At 47.8% G+C, this 27,201-nt stretch overlaps 1 protein-coding gene across 1 annotated transcript in view; it reads left to right on the top strand.

Annotated features, from left to right (window-relative positions):
- CLIC5 (CLIC family member 5) overlaps positions 1–26,608 on the top strand; it is a 103,577-nt gene extending 76,969 nt beyond the window's left edge. Inside the window, exons 5-6 of the mRNA XM_086706996.1 lie at positions 15,560–15,744; positions 22,015–26,608. Coding sequence (XP_086563122.1) covers positions 15,560–15,744; positions 22,015–22,182 — 353 coding nt within the window. The 3' untranslated portion in view covers positions 22,183–26,608. The remainder of the gene's footprint in view (positions 1–15,559; positions 15,745–22,014) is intronic.
- The last annotated feature ends 593 nt before the right edge of the window (positions 26,609–27,201 follow it).

Below are 27,201 nucleotides of genomic sequence, written 5' to 3'. Positions count from 1 at the left end.
GACTTTTGAGGTGGGAGCTGCCTCATCTAAGGTGTCATCCAGGATAAGACCTTACTGTTTTAACTACCTGTGAGAAATAATATGCTTAACATTGTGATTGTAAGAAGCAGTATGACTTCAGAGATGTCAGGTGTGAAAAAATGAAACGTGGTACGTAGGCTATTCCCAGAAATGCTGGTGGAAAGAAAATGACCTGAGGTCAGCATTACTTCCGGATCCCTCTAGGCTAGCTGTCCTAACTCCACGTCCGGGAACGTGTCCGTGGTGGCTGGAAACAGGTAGCACTTACCCCTTGGGTTAGGGTTCGGCACACGTTTTCTGGAAAGGGTCAGATGATAAATTCTGCAGATTTTTCCAACACTGTGGGCTGTCACAACTGCTCAGCTTCGCCTTTGGAGTGAGAAAGCGGCCACAGACAACACGTAAGCAAGTGAGTGTGGCTGTGTTCCAGTACAGCTTTGCCTACGGACACTGACCTTGAATTTCTCGTCATTTGCAGGGGTCATGAAGCGTTATTCTTCTTTTGAATTTTTCCAACCATCCCCAAATGTGAAAACCATCCTTAGCTTGAGGGCAGTGCAAAAACACCCAGTGGGCTGAATTTGGCCCCTGGACTATACTTTGCTGACCTCTGTCTCAGGTAGTCTCAGATTACAGTAGCCAATTCTCTTAACTTCTATACTTCTCAGCCTCCTCGTCTATAGTAGGGAGATTATAATAGTGTTCTTTCTTGTAGCGTGGTCTTGTTAATTGAATGAATTAATGCATTAAAGCCCTTAGGGCAGTTCCCAGCACACCATGCGCACCAATATACGATAGCTAAAGCTGCCACGACCGCTGCTTCTAATTTCACAAATCCTCTCCCAAATTCCCTCGTGTCCACTCTCTGGATTGGGTAGCCCGGCTTTCGCTGTGATGTAGAAGCATGTGCTGCCCTCTTCTGGCGGTTGGAGGAATCAGCGCCAGAGAGGGCTAATCCTTTTTAGCCTAAGGATTTTCAAGCATCCTCTGCATAGAACACAGTTATGCCCAAACTGGGGGTTCAAGATGAGGCCCAGGTCTCCCTTGGGGATTCAAAGCCATCTTCCCTTACACCCAGAGCAGGGCATGTCCACCAGACCCAATGGATCCTCCAGAGAGGTCGTTGGTTACCTGGTAACTTACTGTCCTGGTCGCATCTTTCTCCCTTCTCTCTTCCACTTCCGCCACCTTCGGTGTTTACCGTTACGAACCTCCTTGACCTAAAATGGGAAAATATTTGAAAGGATTCAAAGCGGTCTGGGAGGACTGTTAGCCCAGAACTAACAAGCCACTTATCAAAGGCCCTGTGCTTTCTCCCAAAGCGTCCTGAAAGCCAACTACTCTTGGGAGTGAGGGTTGGGGAGGTGATGTGGAACGTTTCTCTAGATTCCCCAGGATGTGGCGAGCCATGTTTAAAAGAGCGTGTGTATTTATTATTCCAAGCCACTTCAATCACAAGGTGATTATTTCCCCCTCCTCTTCCTCCCTCCCAACCCTCAGCCCCATATCCCGGTGGGCCCAGTCTTTCCAAGGGGATGGGCACGGCCCCTCCTCTCATTCAATGTCATGCTCTGAGGGGAGAGCTAAGGCAATGGGAAGAAGGCAGGAATGTGAGTTCTAATTAGTCCACTGAGAACGAGGAAGCCAGTGGGGTTCCATGTCTGTTCTGTCAGAAACACCGACCTATTCTTTGGAGAAAGGTAGCTATGTCCCAACTCGGGACAACTGGTTCCCTGGAAGAAGACCTCAGCCCAGGCTGTTATCATGGTGGAGGCTCCTGGGTGGTCCCCAGACCACCACAGCGGTGAGGATAACGAGGTGACTGTCTTGCCACTTCCTCGTAAAGCAGCCATTGCTGTCTCATTTCAAAAACGCCTCTGGTCATAAAGGAACCCTTCAGGCTGCCTTCCTTGGCCACCCCTGCGTGCAAGTAGCCAACTCAGGATATTTTGTTTGTTTGTTTGTTGGGTTAAAGTTTTGCTTTGATTAGCATTCTTAACAAGGAAAAACAAATAACCTAGGCTCAGTGGGACCCACGTCCGAGGCTTGGCACGTCCTGCATAGATGTGCCCCCTCACAGGCGGTGGGGTCCTTGAGGCTTAGAGCAAGAGGGAGGGGAAGGCGTGAGTAGTTCCTGCTGGCACCTCCCAGAAGTTGCCCAGAGGATTCCTCCAGAGGGTCTTTGATTTGGTTCATTATTGAGGCAGATGCTGGCCATTTATAATTTAGCAAATTTTGCTTCTGAAACGAATTTCTGGAAGGCGGTTGGCGGTGGGGTTGCATGTGGACGGGGCCCGCTTGGGGAGGGGGCGGGGAAGGGGGGCAGGGGCCGGGTTGGGGGGGGCAGGTCCTGTGTGGGTGGGCGCATTCATTAGTGCAAGGAGCCCGTGTTCGCTGTGTGGGCTCCCCGGCCGGAGTGGAGGGGAGTGGAGACCACCAACACCATTCCATGTGGTGGAATTTCCCGCCGTCTGACCAGAATGAGTTCGCCTGGCCTGGCCTGGCCTCAGATCAAGGCCTGGGGAATAAAGGAACATTAAATGACTAATTTGAACGCGAGTTAAATGCTCTTTCACCTCTGGCTACCGTTACCTCATCCTGTGCAACCGACACCTCTTGTCTTTGTGCAGTTTATACGGGGGAGCTAAATACGTTTCTCTTTCTCCACACACACACGGACACACACACAGACGGCTCTTGTGTGTTCTGATATTTCCAGGTACTAGCAGAGGCCTTTACATACTTCCTTAAATAAACAGGACGTGTATCCGTTAATCTGAAAAATGTGCTTGCATGCGAAGTTGTGTTAGTGAGAAGACTGGACACGGGTCTAACAGCTGTACTGTTAAGCATAACGGTGTGTAGGCCTCAGAAGTGCGGCAGTGTGTGCGTAAGTGTGTCCGCACTTCATTGTGTGTGTTCGAGACACAGAGAGAGACAGATCATGAGCGGGGAAGGGGCAGAGAGAGAGGGAGACACAGAATCCGAAGCAGGCTCCAGGCTCCGAGCCGACAGCACAGAGCCCGATGCGGGGCTCGAACCCACAAACCGTGAGATCATGACCCGAGCCGAGGCCGACGCTCAACCGACTGAGCCACCCAGGAGCGGCTCAGGAGTACTCTAGTTGGTTATGCAATGTCTGTACTCATAACCTCTCCTCCGTCATTAGAACGTAGCTCTGAGGGGAAATTCTCTCTCCTCTGTTGACTCTTGTTGGAGAATGGCTCTGGGGAAATTAACATCTAGACTGGGTTTCCCCATTTTGGGGAATGACAAGATGTGAAATCCAGGTGGCGTATTAAACTTTCTCTTGCAAACTTCAAACACCTCAATCATAAACTCTCCTTGCCAAATTGGTCACTATCTCATCCAGGCAGGATGGACAACGTTCTCTCCATTTCACACAGGAAAAGTTGGGGTGTGGAAAATTTGTTCCAGAGACATGAGGGAGCCATGATGGTCACGGGACAAACCAGGCATTTCTCAGCTTTGAAACTCTTTTGCGGGGTGCCTGGGTGGCTCAGTCGGTTAAGCGTCCGACTTCAGCTCAGGTCACGATCTCGCAGTCCGTGAGTTCGAGCCCCGCGTCGGCTCTGGGCTGATGGCTCAGAGCCTGGAGCCTGTTTCCGATTCTGTGTCTCCCTCTGTCTCTGACCCTCCCCCGTTCATGCTCTGTCTCTCTCTGTCTCAAAAATAAATAAACGTTAAAAAAAAAAATTAAAAAAAAAAAAAGAAAAGAAACTCTTTTGCTACAGACTAAGTGATGCTGAAGCATGGGAACTGAAGCCAAGGGGTTATAAATGCAGTCTGGTATTCTGAATTTATCAGTTATTTAGATAATTCGTTGAGGGGGGGCGGAAGGTTGCCACACAGCACTTTGACTTTAAAACTCCTAACTTTCTGTAAAAATCTGCTCTAGAGCTCTTTCCGGAGGGCACCCCACACCCCCTCAAGCCCATGCGTGAGTTTTGCCTGAGTAGCCCCATGAGCTAAAGAGACACATTTAGGACTTATGTGCCCAGTGTTTGTTTGCCGTGTTATTCAGGTCATTTTTAACTTGAATGAACGTTTGAATCCCCTGGGGTTTTGGTAAAATACTGATAATGACACAGTGGGTCTGGGGTGAGGCCTGAGGGCTCCCAGATGATTCAGTGTTGATGGTCCAGGAGGGAGCTTTGGGAAGCAGGGTTCTGACCAGCAGTCTCCATGAGGACACGTGCTGTGTGCGTCTCACTAGTTACTGTCTCGAGAGCCCAGCTCAACATCTGGCCCACAGCCAACGTTTGTGAGCTGAATGAACGCATCGTCTCCCAGACACTTCAAGAGGCACCTGTGCTGTCTGCTCAGGTACCCAAGAGACGTTCGATAAAAGGGTCTACCCTGCCTCATCAATGTCACGGCCATTTGCTCCATCTGCTTCCTGTTCCAGCTTTACCTGTAAGCCTGTCCCATATCCCCTGCCCTCCATTCTCATGGCTACGTTTGAAACTTCCCAGCGTCTGCTTGGTTGATTCTGTCCTTTGACCAGAACTCTCTCTGAGCTGAAAATACATAATACTCGTATCACCTTTGTTATGTTAAATGCAGCCTTATGGTGGGGGGGGGGGGGGTGGGGAAGAACCACATTTAAAACCAATCAGTAAGAACAATCTGACCCACGTTTTGTTTCTGTTTTGGGGACCTCAAAGACAGGTTTTACTCAACACTTTGTCTACGCCTGGCCCTGGCCTCAGTCCTCCCTGTGTCACCGGGCAGAGAGGGGCAGGTTGGTGGGGACCTGTCCGCATTTGGCTCTGATGCACCCCCAGGAGGGCATGCCAGGCCAAACAAGTGAAATCCCTTCATCCATCCCCGAGAGACCGAGGGCTACCATTACACAAAGAAAGGGAACCATTGTAGGCCCTCTAACGAGATAAAGCAGTTGCATAAGCATATAGACACATATAGAGTTACATTTTAGGGGCCCTCACCTTTCCTCAGACCCTACTGAATAGCTCATTCTTTCAACAAACACTTATTCAGTACCAGGCACTGCACAAGGTGCTAGAATAATAATGTAATAAAGAAATATTGACGATATCTACGTGAATTGGCAAGGGCAGTGCTTGGCCACATATAATAGAAACCTGATTACAGACACCAAAGCAAATATTTGTTTTATTTTACTTAGCAAAAACCTACATAGCATTTTACTATGTGCCATGCCCTGCTCTAAAGCACTCTTTCTAAATGTTTACTTCTTAATCAGAGTTTGCTTTTCTCACATAACAAGAAGGCCAGAGAGTAGAGAGGTCCAGGCAGTTGTAGCTGCTCATAGAAGTCATCGATCTAGACCCTTGGAGCACTGATTCTCTACCGTTAATGTGTGACTGTCATTCTCATGTCACAAGATAGGTACTCCACTTCCAGACATCGCGTCCGAGTTCCAGGCAAGGGCAGCTGTGTCGGTCTTTTCTCGCCCAGAAGCCCATCCATAAATTTCCACCTTGATCTCATTGGTCATAACTTGGTCATTTGGCCTTCTCTAGTAAAAGCCTGGGAACATAAGTATTTTTGACTGGGCACGTGACTACGAAGAAATCTGGGTTCTTTTAGGTACCAGGAAGGTGAGAGTGAATTTATCCATACAATTCATTTTCAACAGAAGGGGATTTAAAACACACACACACACAAAACTACCGTGAAAATATCTGATCTGGCCATGCCAAAAACAAACAAACAAACAAAAACTAGTATTTCAAATTCTCCGTTGGGGTTAACCAAATCTGAATCATTACCCCACGTAGATTTTAAGAAACAGAAATGTAAAGTTGCATACTTAATCTGCAACACTCTTACCTCAAACTTTAGAAGATGCAAGTTAAAGTCGTGCAACTAAAGCTTCTCCCCGCAGATTGTAAGCCGTGAGGGGGCAAGTGGGGGCACCCAGAGGACTCCTCTGAGCAAGGGCGGGGGAGGGTGGGTATTACTGTGGTATATCTGGGGAATTCTGCAAAATATCACTCGCCCCCAACCCCTGCTGAACTTACCCTCTAAGGTTGCCCCATTGCATGACTGTCAGGAACAAGGCTCACTCTGGTGGGACTGTGGTTACGACAGCAGAGTCAGAGTGAAAGGGCCAGCTGAAAACTCAACAAAAGACTGCGTAAATCATCTGGGGTGGCTTCCTCAGGGTGGAGGACAAGTCAAGCACAATGTTTACCAAGCAGGCTTTTTTTCTTGCAATTCTAAGAACTCACCAGCTTTTTTGTATGCTTTGTTTCTTACACATCAGCAGCGTCACGCCTTGCCCATAAGAACCACACGCCGAGAGACGAAGGTAGTTCTAAGTCTCCTCCAGGCATCCCCCATGGCAATCCTAACAAGGTGTCCCTTGTTATGATCTCTGTTTTGCAGAGATCATGCAGGAAACTGAGGCACAAGAGGTGAAGCAGCCCACCCAAGTTAGTAAATGGCCGAGTGTGGATCCCCACACAGGCCGCTGGTCCCGCAGTTGTGCACCTGACCTGTATACATGAGACATTGAAATAATTCATTATTTAACGTGCACGTGGTGCTGAGTTTTCAAACAAGAGTAGGTAGGTCATTTAGGAAACGGTGATCAAATTGGTTCATAAACCACGGAACAACTACCGTGTGGGTTTTGCAAATATACTACACAACCCCCAGCTTTACTTGGGGAGTTGTGACTCAACATCCGCGAGAGGCGAGGGACACCAAACCTGGCCCACCCACAGAGGGCGCTGGAGAGTGACGTATTAACAATTGGAAGAATGGGCAGCTGGGGGAGAGTTTCCAGACAGGATAGTGACAGAATGACAGAAACCAGTAATTATTTAAATTTAGAGCTGTGGTGGCTGCGTGACGATTCTTAAATTTGTCAATGGCTCTTCTACAAAAGATGTGGGCATTGGAGGATGAACTAAATGTGGCTAAGTCACTTCAGCCTGAGCGTTTGCAGGGAGCGTTGAGAAAGAACATGCCTAGGTCCCAACGCTGGACCGAGAAAACGTCTCCCTTGACTCGTTCATTCCCGATGTTCGATGTTCGAACGTGAGGGCTGAGCCTAATCTATGGCCTCATAGTTAAAAATAACCTGTTACAAAGTAGCCATAAAAATCTAACAGTTTTCAGCCTGATTCAGTCTGCTACATAAACTACAACCAGCATTAATAGCTTCAGTCAGCATTTATGTCGTTCTTTCTATTAGCACAATGGTTTTTACAACCATTTATGAGTTTCTGGAAAGCCTAATAGAAAACACACATGCATGTTATACGTGTTCGCTGTGGAAGATGCAGTTTCCGCTGCTTAAGGACAGGCCAGGAGGGGTCGCCACCGCCCCGTGGCTGAAGCCTGGGCAGGGCTCCAACGGGGACCACATTCTCTCTGGGTTGTTGCAGCCAGCTCGCACCCTCCCCGGGAGTTTCTGAAGCTTCCTCTTTCCACTGGCCCCAGTCTTTCTCTGTCTCTCTTTCTCTTCCCGTTGATAAGTTATCACTGGGGGGAGCCTGCAGGGTACAGACTATGTACACAAAAGGAAACTTAAATTTGAAGACATAAGTGATCATCTTTCTTTTCAAAGGTACTGTGGCTTTTAGATTTAGAAAATTATGTGAAGCTGGAAGTGTCTATATTATGCATACCTCCCTTCCTACGTAAAAACAATATCTTATGAAAGGCATGCCAAAAAGTCCTAAATTCTTTACCATGCTGGGTTTTTTTTTTTTTTTAATATGTATTTATTTTTGAGAGAGACAGAGTGTGAGCAGGTGAGGGGCAGAGAGAGAGGGAGACACAGAATCCAAAGCAGGCTCCAAGCTCTGAGCTGTCTGCACAGAGCCCGACGTGGGGCTCGAACTCACGAGCCATGAGATCATGACCTGAGCTGAAGTCAATTGCTCAACTGACTGCGCCACCCAGGCGCCCCAACCATTCTGGTTTTTTAAACACAGCTAGCTAATTGCCAAAGCCATGCCTTGAAACACACACACACACACACACACACACACACACACACACACACACACAGTTCATTTGTTGTCGTGAGTCATACTTCTAAACATGGGGGGCAGATATTGGGTTGATTTGCGGAACTGTATAAAAAAGATGATTCTTCACCATGATCCCCTCTAGGGCTTGGGGAAGAAATCGTACAGAGGATCTTCTCTCCTTCAAGGAAAAATCCCTTACTACCTTCAAAATACATCAAAGAAATCTATAAACCCATTTGCTTGGTGAATTTTTCCACCAAGGTGGGTAAGGGGCATCCTATAGTGTCCTATACCCCAGTCCACCTTATGGTAAGACCTGAATCCTGCCTTGGGACTAGAGAATCGTTTACTGACCACTTATTGGAAAGAACCATGGGAGTTTGTCATTTAATTCACCCTCCCATTCAAGGCTGAAGTCTTTTCTAGAACAAACAAATAATACCCATGGCCGCATGAGCTAGACTCCTCTTAAGCTCAGCTGACATTGCAAGAGTGAACAGTAGGGAATCTGTTGAAGTTGCCATTGCGTTTTGCTTTCTCATAAACCACTGTTTGTCTTTCCACCTTTCCTGTTTTCACCAGTGCCTAGAAACGGAGGCCTGGGAATTGCTTCCCACAGGGGAGCCCCTGGGTCTTTCACAGCTAGAGCCAATTTGACAACATCCTCCTCTCTGGCTATGAGGCCAAGTCTAGTGTTGGTCTCATGCCAAAGGTGGACATGAATTCTCCAAACTATCAGACCAAGTAAGTGTGACACATCCCTGTAGCCTGATTTTTATTAAGTCCCTTTATGCACCAGAGTCTGTAGAAGATGCTTTAACAGCAACTTGTGAATAACCATAATCAGTGCAGGATTCAAACTCAGATCTCTTGAAGAACAGAGTGGATGTGCAGACATTTCAGGGAAGCACAGTACAGGGCCACCAGCCCCTCTCTGTCCCTTCCCTGTTGATACCTGTGATGTGTTAACATACCCAGGGGACCCAGACACAGGAGAGTAGGGCTCACCAAGCCTGAAACAAACTTCCGTTCCCATCTTCTACGACCCTGCTGCCTTTTTTTGACCCTGTGGTCGACGGACCAGGCGAAGATGATACTTTGAGAGACAGAAGGACCATGGGGACCCACTACCACTTACCTGCTATGTGTTCTAGATAGGTCGCTGTGGATCAGAGGGTGTGAACCTCGGTTTCCACCTGCTTATAATTTTGCCTTTATGTGCCCATTCATACTTAATGTAACCCAACTATAACAGGGCTACATTTTCTGTCTTTAAGGACTTGGACAACACAGAAAAGCTCTATGACTTCCAATTCCTTAAACTTGAAAGATGAATATAGATCTTTATGGAAGGTTTCTTGCGGGGGAGGGAACTACACTGCCCAGCCCAAAGCCAAATGTCCTAACTACCCCTCTCCACCTTAGAGCATCCTTGTCCCTCCTTAAACAAGTCCTCTTTATGAGCATTTATGTTCCTGCCCACCCTACCTGCACCTCCTTTTTTTCCCACCACGGTAACTCTCCTGAGCCTTACTGCTGCCCCAGCCTCCTCCTCTTGCTTGGATCGTTGGCCCTGGACATCTTGTCTAAAGCCATATGACCTCACTGTTTCTAAAGAAAAGCTTCTTCCTCCAGAAGGGCGAGGGAGAGATGATATGACATTGTTATCATTTGATTTTGGGGGGTTCCCATCACATTATCATTCAGGTTTAAAACTATCAAATGTCAACAAAGTGTGGCCATCTTTGTGTTTTCTCTCCAAGAATATGTGATGGCCAGAGAAATCTCCTTTGTGGCCTCCCTCAAGTCACAGCTATGCTTTGTCGTCGTTGTTGTTATATCGACATGATCTCGAAAGAGATGAAGAGAAACAACTTGATTTGGTCCTCCAGGTATTTCCCAATATCTAGATATTTCTTTCTTCATAGGCAAAACCCAAATGACTTTCTGTCTTTTCACCCAGATGTTCTGCTGTCACACAGACAATGTGACAGCATTGGCCCTGAGTGCAGACAAAGTTAGTATCTGTTGCTGAGAAATGACGGGAAGGGTCCTGGTAGGCTCGCTTCTCAGAGATAGTAACTCCTTCTGGATCCACTGATGGTCATTAACAGTACCAAGAACTCCAGTGGAAGTCAAGCCGTTAATAGAAGGGTCAGAGGAATATTTTATCAAAGGAGCTGAAGGTAGGACGTGAGGGAGTAGCCACACTCTTGATTCTAATCTGTCCTGAGGATCCACTGGCCCCGTGAGAGAGAAGAATTCTACAGAAGGAATTCTAAGGAAGAAAAAAAAAAAAGGATTCACTATTTAGCTGCTGATTCAAACTAACATTTCCGTCAAGATAGTGGCCTCACAAGCCAAGCTGTTATCTCCGAATGTTCTCAATTCCTTTATCTCTCAGATTTAGCACATCAAGAACCGTATCTAGAGGACTTGACTCCTAGAGAAGTAGTCTGTGGTTGTTAGACTATTTGACCTAGGAAAACGTACAGGAAAGCCTTCCCCCTCATGGCCCAGGGGATTTGGGGATGAAGGAGGAGAGAGAGGTAGAAGGGCCAGGGGCCTAGAGTTGTATCTGGGAAACCACATGACACTTTGCTCAGGTAGTCTTCCAGGGCTTTGGAGGGAGCCCAACAGCCTACCTGTGACCACCACCCAAGGCTCAACATCCCCAGCCTTACTCTGGAAGGGAGTGGAGGTTTTGCTGAGGAAACGGTAACTGAGCAGAAACGCGGGACCTGTGGTAGCTTCCTAAAGCCTTCCACCCACTAGATCCCAGGACCCCTCTCTCCCCAAGGCCATGAGGTCACAGGAATCCTCCCACCCTCATTTACTCAAGGAGGAGAGCACAGGTGATGGAGACTTTCTGTAAGACTGAGCATTCTCATGTCAAAGAGACTGAGAATTCTTTTTGAGAGACTATTTATTACATTGGACTATGTTGTAATCCAGAGTGGACTAAATTAAAGTTGTTGTTTTCCCATTACCCAGAGGTTGGGCCTTGTAAGGAAGGCAACAGCAGTGAAAAAGCAAACAAGGTGCAATCTCAGTACGTATCCTGGGAACAGTTTGCTTGTTCATATGTGTGTGCCTTGGGAAAGTCTAGGACTCGCTTTTTTTTATCTGCTAAATGGGTATGAATAATAATGCCCATCTCAATAGCTTCATTGTGTGCTTAGATGATAGGTCGCATAAACATCCCCAGTCTACTTCAGAAATTCAGCTAGTGTATTTCTTGCCGGTGCTGGATCAGAGCCATGAACGAGGCGCCGCGGGATAGATAGAGGGTCCCTTGGCCTGGGGCCAGCTCCCAGTAGCCATGATCTTCTTCTCCATGGGAGAGTGGAAGAGACGCCCATCCAGGCTGCAGCCGGTGATCGGAGGTGGTCCCCTGCTTCTTCCCTCTCTGCAAGTTCACATGCCAGAGAGAAAACACGCGTTAGGAGCTGAGGGTACAGGAACCTGGGCCCACAGAGCTGCTCCTGTCCTTTCAAAGACCACCTTTGACATCTGTTCCGCTCTAAGTGAGTTCTGAGCCCCAAAGAGTCTGCGTGGCTGCTTGCTGATACCCCCGCTGCACAAGGCGTGCCAGCAACGCAGGGTTGAGCCGTGCTTGCAAGAGCTTGCTGGAGGCTGAGCTAGAGTCTTGGCTCCCTAGTCCTCATTCAGCCTCCATGCCCTGGTAAGAGTATATTATTTTCTTAGCTCAAATTGCCGTTTCCAAGTCATTATTTCTCTACGACGAGAAAACAATATTGGTTCTTATGTAATATCAACCTCAATGAATCTGGAAGTGATCATGGAATGGGTGGATTTTTTTTTCCTCCTTAAAAAGGAGAAAAATAAATTTGAGATTGTTTGCATATGGCTGAGAATATTTATGAACTATTCCCCTTGCTTCCTCATCACATATTTTACCCAGCACATTTGTGTGTGGTACAGAATAAATCTTTACAGGAAGGGCGGGTGGAGAGGGCAGAAAGCAGTTAAAGGACTGGGTACCCGTCAAGTGCCTGGGACGTGGTTGGTCCTGGGTCTCAGGGTCCCCTGGCCTCAGGCTTACTTGCTGTGGTCTGAGGGTTGCCCCATCCTGCTGCTCAGAGGAAGTCTTTGGCAGGGAGGGTTCCAAATGCGAACACTGAAGGATTACCGTCTACTTGTCACTCTGGTTTCTCTTACGTCCCCTGCGCTGTTACCAGAAAGGGGTGAATGCCTGTGCTTTCATGACCTGGGTACCGTCAGCCGAAAGAGATAATTAAATTCTATGGATGCCAGATTGAGCCAGGGTCAGAGGAATAAGTTGGCAGGTAGGAGGGAAAAGGACTGGCAGAGAAGTTCTTGGTGCTGGCATCTGGTATTCGATAATAAGGGCAGTGCGTTAGCACAGACATGTTGCGTCTGTTTCCCTCTGGCCGTGCCCCTCACACAGCTCGTCACCAAGAAGGGTCCCAGGGGAGTGTAAGGGACTGGCTGTGGCTGTATGTTAAATCGGGAAGAGAAGCAAGGCTCGGGGCTGTTGATTCTCTCCTCCAGGGACCGGGCCTCAGAACTGGAGCTTCTGAGAATCTCTCACGGTCTGCCGCACCTTGGATTTTTGAGGAAAGTACTGGCGGCGAGTGTGGGGCCAGGGACAGAGCGCAGATGGCTGCCATATTTGGTATTGCAGTCATTAACTGCTGTTCTAGCATGGGGCAGGCGTAGTCTGAGGCACTTTTCCCTGCATAAGCTGAGCTAGTCCTCGCCCCGGACTTACGAAGATTAGCGATCTTCCTCTCACAGTTGACATGAGAAAACGGAACCTCAGTGAAGTTGAGGAACTTGCCCAAGGTCCCACTTCTTGGTAAGTTCCAGGATCAGGGACGTTCCCAACACTTGCGGGGTCTGAAGCCAATGGAATAAGTACAAATAAGGAATCAAAAAAAAAAATCGAGCTCAAGGCCTTGGAAGGGGCCCATGTGATTAAGGGAACCGAAGCTTTCACCTCAGCAACGTCGCAGTAAATATGCCCTGGGCAGGGTCAAAATTTAAACACAGGGTTAGCTCCAGGTCACGTGGCCCCTTCCCTGCTGCCTGGTCTCCTCTTCTTTCTACCACGGTTAGCACCAACTCCCCCACCCCCTTCACATTCCTGATCAAAATTACACAAACTCCAGTATGAAACTGAAGCTCCGAGGACATCCTCAGAACACGCCCACTTGGTATGTTACATACATGTCAGTTACAGGATAGGACAACAGCCACGCCCACTGCCAGGCTTTATTCTTCCACCTCAAGAGCTCGTTGAGAGATAGTTGATACTTATCCAGAACCGCCCTCCCAAGGAGCTCCAGTTGCTGTGCTAGGCGGCTTTTGCAAATGTCATGATAGTTCCCACGCTGGGCAATTTGGGCACAGACTTCTGCAGTGGCCTGCTCCGGTCTCCAGCGGGCATTTTAGAAGTACAATCAGCAGTGTTTCATTTCCCATCATATGTCTCTTTCCCTTGCGTTGCTATCCATTGGTCAGACTTCAACAAGCACTCCTCTATTTGACTTTTCCTATCTCCATTATCATCAAGATTTTGTCAGAATCTCCATAACTGAAAGGGAGGGAGGGATTCAAGGGAGCAGACAAACCCAATATAGATCACAAGTGCTTTGGTGGGGGTGGGGAGCATAATAACTATTGTTTGGTACCCACCCTCTGCTCCTGCCCTTGAATAGGCTTGCAGTCCCATCCTAGTCTAGACAATTACTAAAGGGAATACAAGCATTTTTCCCAGCCCTGCTCACTATTCTCCCAAACTGGAAACACAAAGCAGATGATGAAGTACAAGTTCAAATGCCACACCAGGGAGAAGGAAGTATTGAGAAACCACGTCCAACCTCCAGCCTGTTTTCAACATTCCAGTAAGCGTTCAATTGATTTATCTTGGGCTGGTGTCATTTCATTGTCTCAAACAAAGGCCTTCTATGAAAAGACAAACTTGGGTTGAGGGAGGAGTGGCTAACAGAAGGCACATTTGGGAAAAAGTAAATAAGAGTACAGTCCTCTGGGCTCTTCCTCCAGAGGGAGCATCCCCCTTTCATCTGCTAGAATTAGCATCAAGACTGGCTGGTGACCCGACCTCTGTCCGCTTCTGTCCTCTGAGTTCAGGTGGCCAGTGTTCTGTGCCTGGAATAGACTATGAAGTTCTGGATGGAATGGTTCTGAGTGATAGTGACTTCTGGCTGTTCTTTTGTTTTTTGTTTTTTTTTTTTTTATTTTTTTTAACATTTTATTTATTTTTGAGACAGGGAGGGACAGAGCATGAACAGGGGAGGGTCAGAGAGAGGGAGACACAGAATCTGAAACAGGCTCCAGGCTCTGAGCTGTCAGCACAGAGCCCGACGCGGGGCTCGAACTCAGGGACCGCGAGATCATGACCTGAGCCGAAGTCGGCCGCTTCACCGACTGAGCCACCCAGGCGCCCCATCCGGCTGTTCTTTTGAATATTTTGTTCTGCTCTTGTGGCTAAATGAATTACTCGGCAAGAAATTACTGGGACAAGACTGCAAACGTCATCCACCACATGATCTTCCTTTGGACGTTCATTCTTTGAGCTGTGTCTGTGACAGGTTTCCACGCAGCTGTGACTGGGCATTTCTGGTACACTGGCCCTTCCATTTTGGACATCCCTGATTTTTAGAACAACCTTCTCTAGATTAAACTGAAGTATGGCTTTCTGGTATGCATTGGTCCTCTAGGGGCAACACCAAACAGGTGGTTTACTTTCCTATGTCAGGTCTTCCTGCAAACCTTGTCGCCTTCCCTTCTCAGGTTGGGTTCGTCAGTGCTTCCATGGTTAATGCTTCTGCAAAGTCTGGTGCATATCTCTGTCCTAGGGATTTTACGCAGTTGTTATTTACTTAGTCAGGAGCCCTTTCTACAAAATTATTATGTGGGTTGATTGTGGAATATTGGCAAAATATAGAGAAGCAAAATAGAAAATGAAAATTAACTGTCATTATTATATCTACTGGAGATAAGCACTCTAAAAACTCGGACGTATATCCTAATGGTTGTATTTCTATATTTATGTTTTTTCCACAAATGATTAGCTAGTATACATTGCTTGGTTAAAGTTTGCTTTTTCTGGGGCACCTGGGTGGCTCAGTCGGTGGGGTGTCCAACTTTGGCTCAGGTCGTGATCTCATGGGTCATGAGTTCGATCGAGCCCTGCATCAGGCTCAGTGCTGTCAGCACGGAGCCAGCTTTGGATCCTGTCTCCCCCTCTCTCTCTCTGCCCCTCCTCCACTTGCGCTAATCTCTCTCAAAAATAAATAAATATTCAAAAGCTTTTTTTTTTTTTTAATAAAAAAAAAGTTTGCTTTTTCAGACCACTTAGTCCTCTTCCTCTGCATTGGATTGGTGACTGCCAGGTATTCTGTAGTGTGTGGGGAGCTGGCGGTGTGACGAGGGGGACAGGATTCGGGATGAGCCCCTTTACTCCGAAGTCCCTGCGGTTGTTGCCAGTGGCAGGAAGGTCCGCTAAAGATACTTCTTTTGCTGTTTCATGCCAGCCCTTGAGAAAGGCCTGACCAAGGCACTGAAGAAACTGGATGACTACCTGAACACCCCTCTTCCAGAGGAGATCGACGCCAACACTTGCGGGGATGAAGACAAGAGGTCCCGGCGCAAATTCCTAGACGGGGACGAGCTGACCCTGGCCGACTGCAATCTGTTGCCCAAACTCCATGTGGTCAAGGTAAAGACCGCTCTATCTGCAGGTGGCTCACTGTATCCAGGTCCGCCATAGGCCCGGTCACTTGTGTGGATGAGTCAAGGACAGTGCCACACGGCCGGTCCAGAGCCTGGGCTCTGAAGTCACACGAATAGGAACCCAGAGTCAGCTTCCACTGCCTGGTGGCTGTATAGACTCTCTGAGTGTCAGTAAAACAGGCATATATTACTTCCTCCTTATTCTCATTCTTACTTCTTGGCTAGGAGAGTAAATACGGTGTGACAGTGCCTGGCATATTGTAAAGGCTCAATACATAGTAGCTCATTGTCATTTCATGTATGAGAGAGAGAGTGAGTGAGGGCACTTCTTCCTTGTCTCTGCCTCCTGGGTTCTCACTGGCCACACCCCCACATCTCTCTGAAGTTGCTTCATGTGCGAGCCTTCTCATTCCCTTCAGTAACTCCCTAGGGCAGGCATAGAGAATCCTCCTCATCTATCAGTTGAAGAGCCGGAGGCTGTAAGAAGTGACATCATTTTCTTGTCATGGTTGCACTCACTGGTCAACTTCATCACCCCGTGTAATCCTGTCCTATAAGAATCGGAGGATCCGAGAGTTGGAAAGAAGGGAATTCCAAGGTCATCCCAAACCATCTCCCACCCCAAACGGGACCACTTTCTGTGTGTCTGTGACAGGCTTCCATGCAGCTGTCACTGCACCTTTCTGATGATGAAGAGTCCCCTGCCTAACGAGTCAGCCCTATCCCTTTGGACAGCGTTGATTATTAAAACATCCTTATATTGAGCCCCATCAGCCTCCAGGCCACCCTTTGTATTCTGGAACAGCATGGAACGGGATTGCTCTGTTTCATCTCATTTGAAGACAACAGTAGGGTGCCCCAACATTCTCTCTCTAAACTGATGCTTCTTTTTACCTCCTTTCCCGGCCCTCACCAGCCTAGAGAAACACACAGTGGGATCGTGCAGCTAGACCGTCGTCTACTCTCATATGTACTCGTATCGTACGTCTCAGGCAGTCAGCTCTGTGGGGATAGTGGCTTCTCCAAGCATGATGGTGGGCGGGTTCATGGTGGCCCTTTCATAAATACTCACTGATTGGCCATTTCATCACTTAGCTTGTGACTTTATCATACCTGCTTTCCTTCTACCCTTCGTAAAAAGAATCATTTATCAGTTTCCACAGCTGGAAACGCGGGCCTCCCTCCAATCAGAGCACAACCAGCTTGAATTGCGATCTTAGCTGGGTAAGCGCCATGGGACTTGGTCAGAGCTGGAGACTGGGTGGGAATCATGCATGCTGTTACCGATAGGCTGGGAAAATGCAGCCTATGAATATGAAGGCACTTTGGGTTTCGGGGCCAGGCCAACGGTTACTTATAAGTCCACCCAAGCTTATACGTCTTTGAAGTTGTTAATTACTGCATGCGCCACCACAGCCCTGGAAACGTCTTTTATTCTCTTTTCCCGAGGAGCAAGTGGCACCCTTAGGGATGGTGTGATTCCAGGTCAGCCACACTGCGTCAGAGTGGTGTAACGAAAGGACCCCCATTCAGAAAGGCGTGAGACCCCCATGCTAGTCCTGACAGGATGAGCTGGGGCCAGTCATTTAATCTCTTTGAAATTCTTTTTTCTCATGCCCCAATGAAGAGATAGGAAGTATATTCCTTCTTGCCTCTTTCTCTCTCTTCTTTTGCTCTTTTCTTCTGTCTTGAAGAATCTCTTGTCAAATAAGGTAAACAAATGGATCTCCCAGGCCCCGTGCTTCATCCTTTGACTCCTCCAGTGCCTCCCCAGTCCTAAACGATGATGCGACGCCTGTGTCCTTGGAGAAGCTGGGGATCCGGGCGGGGCAGGGAGGGGGGATGGCGGCCTTGGAGGGGACAAGGCTGGGCCTCGCCTTCTGTCTCCTCATATTTCTGCTGATCCAGCTTATCAGATCCCAGAGACCTGGCAAACCCCCGACATGAAGAAAGAGTGAAGGGGGAGCCAAGTCAAGTTTGGCTTCTGATGCCAAAACCTAATCTGGGCTGTGGGAGCTAACTGTTTTCATATGAAAGAGCAAATTCAGAGCAGGAGCGTGGAAGTTCCTGTGAACGTCAGAGCTCCGTGTGCGCATCCCCGCCTGCTCTCTTGCGTTCTCCCTCCCTCTCTCTCTCTTGCCTGGCTCTCGTTCAGGTTCATCTTCATCCCGCCCGAGAGCCTGGTTTGAACTCGTGCTGTCTGGCTCCCTTCTAGTCCTTGGCTCCTCAAGTCAAACCGACATGCGAGGAAACAGCCGGTTCCGTGGCCAAGGCTCAGGGCGTGCAGATCCGGGCAGGGAGGGGCATGGCGGGCCTTCTCTCGGGGCCACTGGGACCCCTGCCTAGCACAGTGACCTGCTTCAGCCCCTGAAGCAAACAGGAAGGGAGGCATGAACACAAGTCTATGTCCATAAATTGCTTTTCTGCTGTTTTAAATCTCACGTCGTATCCTTTAAAAATGAAAACAGATCCCAGCACGGAGGGACTTGAGGCCACTCTGTCGGTCAGCATGCGACCAGCGGATCCTGCAGGGACTTGCTCTTGCCGGGGCAGGGACAGCTTCTTCTCAAAGGCTCTTGGGCAAACCCAAGGGCCCCCACCCTGCGGTGAACAGGGGAAGGCCAAGGTGAACGGGCAGTGTCTGTTGGACCCGGCATTGGCTTATGGCCGGTGCTCTGCCCAGAGGACCCAGATTCCATCCCCTTTGCTTTTTTAGCCACACCTGAGCCGGACACAACATCGTGGGGATGGATTCTCCAGTGACCACACCAGACCAGTTATCTTAGCCAAGAGAATTTAATTTTTTTTTTTTTCATTTTAGAGAGAGAGAGAGAGATGAGCCGGGGAGAGGGGCAGAGAGAGAAAAAGAGAGAGAGAGGATCTTAAGCTCAGCCTGATCTACGCTCAGAGGATCTACGCTCAGCATGGAGCTCGATGCGGGGCTCGATCCCACAATCCTGGCATCTTGCCCGGAGCTAAAATCAAGAGTCGGTTGCTCAACCGACTGAGCCGCCCAGGCGCCCCACCAAAATAGGAAGAAGCACTAAGTACTGAAGATCTAGGAAGGCAAAGTGTACCATGACATTTCACCAGGATGAGGCAGCTACAACCCCCAGGGCAGCAGAGGTAAACGGAAGAGGTCAGAATTATCTAAACTTGGAAACTTAGATGAGGGGCCCCTGCAGAGCTGAACCTCGGACCTCTGGGGTGGGGCGCTGCTGAGCCAGCACTGGAGGCGGAGTTAAGAGGACAGTCCAGAGGGGTCACTGTCGTGCGCTGGCCTCTCTCAGACGGGGTGATGCACGGGTTCCGCTAGTGTAGGCAAAACAAGAAAACAGGAGTCAGTTGCCACTGCGGGAGCAAAGGGGACTGAGAGGAACAGAATGCCTAGGAAGGGAAGGGACGTCTCTTCTCCCTCCTCCAGCCTTGCAGGCTTTCTCTCTAGCGCCCCCTCGTGACAGAGCCTCACAGGGAGTCACTGGCAAAGCAGAGATGTGATTTGCAGAGTCCCTGCCCCAGCGGCTGGAAGAAACAAGCACAAGGGTGGTTTGGAGATCAGCAGCTGTAGCTGAATAACTGGCACATGAGAGATTCTGAGTGTAGCGGTTCCTGCATCATTTGCACAGGGCTCGGTAGCCCCGTGGAGAGGACCGCAGATTAGGAGGGAAGGACTGTCACAGGACTAAAAGGCACGGCCTAAGGAACATAGTGATACTGATAGTGTCCTGTGGTGACAGATAGGAGCTACACTGTTGCTGTGCACAGCACAGCATAGAAACTTGGCTGAATCACAGCGTTTTACACCTGAAACTAATGTAACATTGCACGTCAACTACCCTCAAATAAAAAAAAAAAAAAAAAAAAAAGAAAAGCAAGGACCGGAATAAATATTAGTGATTACTCAGTAGATGTTGGTCGAATTAATTCGTTTCCTGTGTAATGTTGTGTAAGCCATTGAATCTCTTGTGGCTTCAGTTTGTTCATTGCTGAGGATCTCTGGTCTTTAAAAGTACGTGTCTTACGTTTGACTCTAGAAGATGCACTCTGATTTGGGATAACTGAGGATAGTAAAGATTCCATACAACTGTTTATGGAACCTTTACTTATTTAACTTCCCTTTGCCTTACTTTCCACATCTGTAAAAATGGGAGTATAATACACTCTTCCTTATAAAGTTATTTAGAGATTTAAAGTAGCTTGCAGAGGGCTTAAGGTGGAGCCTAGAGCAGGGTGCAGAGTAGATAAGTATTTGCTAGTGTCGCTGTGCTCATAAACCGTGTCGTTGAGATTATCAGGCAGTACAGAAATGAAGAAGTTGTGGTTCACTGTCCTCCTACTGCTCACAAGCTAGAGAAGAGAGAGAGGATATGAAAACAGCAATTGCAATTCAGAATAGAACAGAGCTTAGTATGTAACAGACGTTCCAAACTGAGGAATAGAGAGGGGGAGATGCGTGCTCCTTGGGAATGTGGTCAAATTGATGAGGCTGAGCTTTTCCTGCCCTCCCTCATCGTTGCCCTCACTCAGCACAGCTCTCTAGGGGACCCTGAACATCATGGGCATCAACATGAAGGTGAAAGTCCAGAGTAGCTGAACTGGGGTGGCCGTGGTGGGGGGGGGGGCGGGGGGGAGGTTTTCTGAGTGGGAGGATCCCAGGGTCAGCAGTCTGACGACCTCTCTAAAAAGAAAGCAAGGAAAGGAGTCAGAAGTCAGTGCCTTAGGAGAGAGGCTACTCTTTATTGTTCCCACCCTAGCCCCCCGAGGGCTCAAGACAAGAACAGCTAATGTGTGGACCCCAACGTACAGTGCAATAAAGGGGGCCCTGTTAAAAAAAAAGTACTCAGAATTTCCAGATGGTGACAGCAGAGCATTAAACCAAGAACAGGCCCCTCTGAGTTCGAGGCCCCGTGTAACTACACAGGTCACCCTCAGCGAAGACCACCTTATCCTTTATCTGTGAACACATGCAAATGGGCAACAGTGGGTCTCAATGAATTCGAAGAGGAGGTGATGTTTCTCGAGCACTCAGTATGAGCCAGGTACCCCTCTAAACGTTTCGTGTGTGTTAACTAATTTGTTATTCCAGGATAGGTTCTATTATTATCTGCCTTTGAGAGATAAAGAAATTGGGGCTCAGAGAGGCTAAGTAAGTAGTCCAAGGCCACACAGCTATTAAGTAGTGGAGTAAAAATTGCAGATGCGTTCAGCTGGGATCGAGAGCCCATGCTTTAACCACTGTGCGACCATTTCAGCACGAACTCCGCTTTCCCAGAACGCCCATCCACGGCCCCCACGTGTGGCAGACTCCGGACAGAATAAAAATCACCATTCGTTCACTGCCGCTCAAGATCTGTTCATTCGAGAACCTGCCTATCCATTCCCACATCTAACTTACACTCCTTATGCTTTTTATTCTCTCCTAAAAATACGGGGGCTTATGTGAAACAGAGCAGGTAACAGGAAACAGTTTATAACTCGATCAGTCAGACTTAACCACTGATCACATGTTGGTACCTGTACTTCTAAGTAATCACACACATTTCTCCAAATGCATGATACTGCACTTCTTAAAAATTTTATTTTATACTGCACTTTATTTTCAAAAAAAATTTTTTAATCTTTATTTTTGAGAGAGGGGGGTACAAGTGGAGGAGGGGCGGAGCGAGAGGGAGACACAGAATCTGAAGCAGGCTCCAAGCTCTGAGCTGTCAGCACAGAGCCCAACGTGGGGCTTGAACTCGCTGACCGTGAGATTATGACCTGAGCCAAAGTCGGATGCTTAACCAACTGAGCCACTCAGGCGCCCCTGCAGCATCATTTTTAATGGCTGTCCAGAATGGCCCCGTATTTACGTATAATGATGTATTTCTCCATTTAGATATTGGCGGACATTTGTGTTCTATACCATTTTTTTTTTTTTTACCGTTGCATGCTTTTTTTTACTATTAGTTCCATGATCACATACGGGTAGCTGAATCTTGGTATACGTACATGATTGTTTCCTAAGGAAACATCGCTAGAAGCAGAATGGCGAGGTCAAAGGGCAAATTGTATTTACTTAAGAAATAAATAAGCTTAGATAAGATGACAAGGAGGCAGCGCTTGCCAGCTTGTGTCACAGACACTTTGCTGATGGCCCCCTGTGATGCCTGCTGGGTTTCCTCCCAGCCCACATGGTAGGTCAAGCCGCTTAACTCCTTCTCAGTGATTTGCTTTGCCCGCTCACGCCATCTCTGTCCTGTCACCTGTGTTGTAGATTGTGGCCAAGAAATACCGCAACTACGATTTCCCGGCTGAGATGACAGGCCTGTGGCGGTACCTCAAGAACGCCTATGCCCGGGATGAGTTCACCAACACCTGTGCGGCAGACAAGGAGATCGAGTCGGCCTACGCGGATGTTGCCAAGCGCCTCAGCCGGTCCTGAGCTCGGCCACCTTGCCCCACCGCTCCAGCAGAAGGACTCCGCTTCTCCCAAAGGACTCCGGCCTCACACACTCCTCTTCCGCGTTGCCTCGGGGACACTCCTTTTTGTAGCCGGCCGCCTCTTGCTGGCCTCATGGAACCCCGGCCTGCTGTCTCTTAGGAAGGTCAGCGCCGACCCCATCTGATCGTGCAGGAATCTGCAAGCAGAAATGATAGAAATAGTCAAGCTCTCAACCTTTGGGCCGAGACTGGGTTCCGTGCATCTGGGGTCAGTGTTGGAGAACCCACGTAAGGGACCGTCACTGCCCCCTCCGCCAATATCAGAACCTCTCCTCAGCTGCATTAGGAAAACGTGCGACACTGTGCCCTCTTCCGCCCTCCTCTTTGTTGGGAACTCCATGGCCAAGGACAGATGCCATCGTAGTTCTTAGTAGAAACAGATCCGCTGCGTTTGGGGGAGATGGAGAGAGTGAACGGAGGACAGGCAGGCTGGGGATTGGGCCCGTGACGGACACACCTGCAGTCCCTCACAGCGTCTTGACACCTGCCGTCCCACTGGGCGCTGACGACCAGATTGGAAAACCACTTCAGGCGTAGTCTCCGCTTGCCGCCGTGCTGAGGGCATTGCGATGCCCTCGTGTATCTGGCTGACACCAGCCTCTGTTTTTACACTGTCCAGGCCTTTCGAGGAAGGGAAGTTGGCATGCAGTTGCAAAGCAGGGTGACTGGGAAGGGCCAGAGGAGGAGCGTCAATGCCAAAAGGACCACGGGGTCTACCAGCCATGGATTTTGCTTGCTTTAGGGGTAGTTGTTTTGGTGGAGATTACGTTTGATCCATGAGTGAATTTCAGTCTTGGAGAAAGCAGATGGGGGGGGGGGGGCAGTTGGGTGAAGAAGTTCTTCATGAGGCTCCATGTTCCCTGGCAATCTTTCAGATAGGTCTTCTCTCTTATGATCTCCCTAAGTCTTGAACTGCTGATGTTATATATCACTGCGAACCCTATAACAAAAAAACCAAGAATTGGCCAAACATGACTTTCCAGGTCCTTCAAGTTGCTCCTGGATGCGGGTCTTGGGTCTGCTAGCTGGGCGCTCCCGGCTGAGTCGGCTGCAGCCTCCATCGGGTGATGGGTCCATTTGGGAGGTGGCATGGTCATGGAACACCTTAGGAAGAAAGTCCATGGGCCTTTCTGACTGGGAAACCATGTGGTTTGAACTTGAAGAAAATATGTGCCCCATCTGGGCTAATTTTCCTGCCTCTGACTCACCTGCCAGATGAAAAAGGATATTTTTTAGTTGGTATTTCTCTCCTTGGTCATTCTCCTTGAGTGTCACCTCCTTCAAAGCTCACCTGGCTTGAGCCTGGGGACCCGGGCAGAGGAAACTCAGGAAAATGAGCTAACCATCGGCCCCCTATCCTGGTGAATACCCTATGAGAAAAGCCACCTGCCACAGGATGAGGCTTCCAAGTGCTAGATAGCCTCGGGACCTGGCTCGTTGCTCAGGAAGGGTGGCAGGACAGCATGGGGCCTTTCCGTGAAGACATCCGTGCATCTTCAACCCGGCAGGCCCCAGACCCACCTGCCTCCAGGGAGCTCTGGAGAACAAAAGTGGCACACAGATCTGAGCATTGGGGAAGAAACAGGGGCCCCCTTAGCCCACTGAGGAAGAGGACATTTCTCAGTAGGACATTTTATTAGCCTGAGAGCTTTGCAAGGGCAGGAGGAGTCGATTCATTTCCACCCCTAAAGGAACCTTCCCAGGGACTCCCCGGGAACTTAGTCCCGAGACATGTTTAAAAAGGAGAATGTTGAGGAAATGGCCCCTTTTACTCTACAGTAAAGCCCCAGACTGGTCTCTTGGGAGATGAAGTCTTGAATGATCCCAGGAGACTTTGAATTAGTGTAAATCCTGTTGTCCCCAGAAACCCCTCCCTGAGTTGACCAACACAGGCATGATGACCTAAGAGGCAGTTTACTTTCCAGAGACCCACAGTGGTGCTGTTCTTGAAGCAGGTAGGTGTTAGCATGGCCAGCGCGACAGAGAAAACAGGCCACCCGGGGAGGATGGCTCCCCACATGAGTTGTCGGATACTAATGACTGATTTGATTGTCAGAATTCAGCGTTGGCGAGTCTTTAAAAACAAGCCAAACCAAATCAACATGGTTGTTTCTAGATATTCCTTCTGTGGCTGACTTAGTTTTACATAAATATTAAGGCACGAGTTTGGGGGGGCAGTTACATGATCACTTATAACCATTTAACACAGGGGGCAGAGTTATAGATGGAAAGCACTTCTGAGTACTTGATTCAGGAATATCTTTTTTCTTTCAACAGTAGATTACTATATAATACGACTATTGACTGAGAGCTTTAATGTCTTATGACCAGATTTAGTAGAATATTTTTAAGTAACAATAATATTATCTTCTGATTATTTTTTTCCAAAAGAGATTTGCCTCCAGATTCTTCAGCCTCCCTAAAGAATCTTGGCCATAACCTTGTTATATACATGGCAAATCATCTTCCAACATCCATATGGTGAGGTCCTTAGGTGTCTCCAGAACCAACTCAAGAAGTATTCAAGGTTTGCAGTGTAGACTCCAGAGTTTTGAGAGGAGGTCACCCTTGTCACTGGTCTCGAATGAATACTGATCCTTCAGAAAACATTTCATTGGCATTTGAAAAGGTTTGGGATGAGATCCTATTTTGTTTGGGATTTATTTTTCTTCTTTGGTTTCCGTGTCACTGTTTTATTTGATTTTTATGGGATAGCATGGTGGGAGGCAGAGGCAGAAAGAAGAACCCAACTTAGAATAACTATGTAGAATTTACCCATCTGTCAGGCTGGGCTGCCTCTCAGGATGGCCCAGAGAGAAGGTATTGGATATGATTTTAATAACTTTATAAGATGGGCTGGATAATGGTTCCTTCTATTGTGTGTCTTTGTCCCCTGATAAAGGAATTCAGATGCCTGACAATTCAGAATCACAGGCTGTGAAAAGTGAAAACCACTTTTATTTGGTCATACAATCTCGGACGGTTTCAGCTTCCCAGGAAATGCCACTGTTTTTGGTGTTCACATCCCCCGCTGGTGGGGCCAGCAAGGATCTTGGCCTTTTCATTAGAAAAAAGCCTTCACCAAGAGTGAAGTTTCCTGAGCTTCACATGCTAGCATTTATCAAATGAAACAACGGAAGCTCTCCACGACATCTGTGCCCTCTGGCCACTCTGCAGGCAGACGACGCCAGCATCTTAGAATTGTTGCAAAATGGATGATGCCTGGAACGGACCCTGCAGAGCTAAGAATCCCAGGAGGCTTAGGCAAATAGAATTAAAAAAGGGACAGAGTCAGGAGGGTGTGTTAGTAAGAGTTTTCCGTGGTGAGAAACCATTGAGGTCTGTGTCTAAACATCAGTTGGTTTAGAGGCAGCAGGAGGTATATTTGACTCACCACTATTGCCAGTGGCCAGGACCCTTTTTGACAGCAGAGTGAATCAAGATGCCAGTGTCTCTCTCCTTGGAAAGATGAAGCAGTATTAAGTCATTAGTAGAACTAAGTTCATTGATTCCTAAGGGATCACTTCGTCGTTTTTGATATGCCATTGAAAAGAATTGTAAGCGTTAGAGAAAGAAGTATGCATGTGGAACATCTGGAGCTGAACATCTTTGGGCTTGGAGCCCTTTCTGCAAACAAGACCATTGTCTTCTATCCAGCGCTTTGTAGCATTCAAACCAAGGAACGTGTGCCCCCTTCATGAATGCCTGTTCCTCGACCTTTGCCAATATTCTTCTCGCAGCTTAGTTTCAGGATGCTTTCTTTTCATCATTCGGTATGATCCAAAGTGTGCATAATTTTGTCTAATGTTACCTGAGGAATTAGATCCAATATTCCGCTTACCAACCAAAAATAAAATGGAAGATTGCTTCATTATAGGGTTTGGGCTAATCTGTGTTTCGCTAAAAGCAATCTTTTTTTTTTGGAAAACCATACTTTTAAGGATCCAATTATCTAAGGTATTTTATGTATAGTTAGAGATTTCATATTATCGATTATGCCTATACTTAAAATATATAATATCCGGCTGATGTTTGAATTTGTCTTCCTTTCCTGATTTCCTGTTTTTCCCATTTGGAAAGCTGGGGTGTAGCTAATTTAGCACAAGATGGCTAGCTTTTATAGAAGGACAAAATTTCATTTTAGAAAGACACTCCAAACGATGGTCACTTGATTTTCTCAAGACCTTTAACTGTGGTGATAAAGTACTAAGACATGCTTTCAAGCCTTAATAAATATAAGTTGCCTTTTAATGAAGATATTGTTGAATGTTTTCTTCATGAATCTGAAGCAGTTAGAAATTTGTTTTCCAGTCTTGATTGGTATTGGCTGATTCAAATAAAGTTGGTTTATTTTCAAATACTACAAACGCGATCCTCAGACTGCTTATTTGAGGTGGGGATTTCCTATGCTGTTCTAAATGAGAAGCGTGAAATACCCTTTTTTTTTTTTTCCAAATAAGGGTTATTCTGTTTTCCCATTATAAAAGAGAATATGTTCATTATTCTTAAAAATCAAAAGCAAATAAAAAGAGGAAGAGGGGAAGGAAAAGCAAGAAGCTTGTGACCCAGTCATCCAAAAATCAATTTTTATTTTAGCAAGAATGAATTCGATTCTATTCTATAGAACGTGGGCTGGGTCAAGAAATACACTGACGTTTCTTCATGTTTCTCACTTCAGTTGCCAATCTGTAGGGTCACACTTGGGGGTAGGCAAACAGTGACAATCCAGATATGATTTAAGGAGTACTTTAAAATACTGGTCCACCTGCACCCAAAACTCTCTCTTGTTCCCCCCGCCCCCCCCCCCCCCCGCCGGTTACCTAGCCCTGTCAGGGTTCGTGGCCCTAATTTCTACCCCTAGAACATCACTGACTCTAGATTAGGGTCCCCAGAGTCTTTAGTAAGTTTTACCTGAAGCCAGCATGAACACCCAACGGGACCTCTATGAGCATTCAGTTTC

The sequence above is a fragment of the Puma concolor genome, chromosome B2, assembly GCF_028749965.1.
Source record: "Puma concolor isolate L17-30 chromosome B2, mPumCon1.1.hap2, whole genome shotgun sequence".
NCBI lineage: Eukaryota > Metazoa > Chordata > Mammalia > Carnivora > Felidae > Puma > Puma concolor.
Note: the sequence above shows the minus strand (reverse complement) of the source record. Positions and strands in the feature narration are given on the sequence as shown.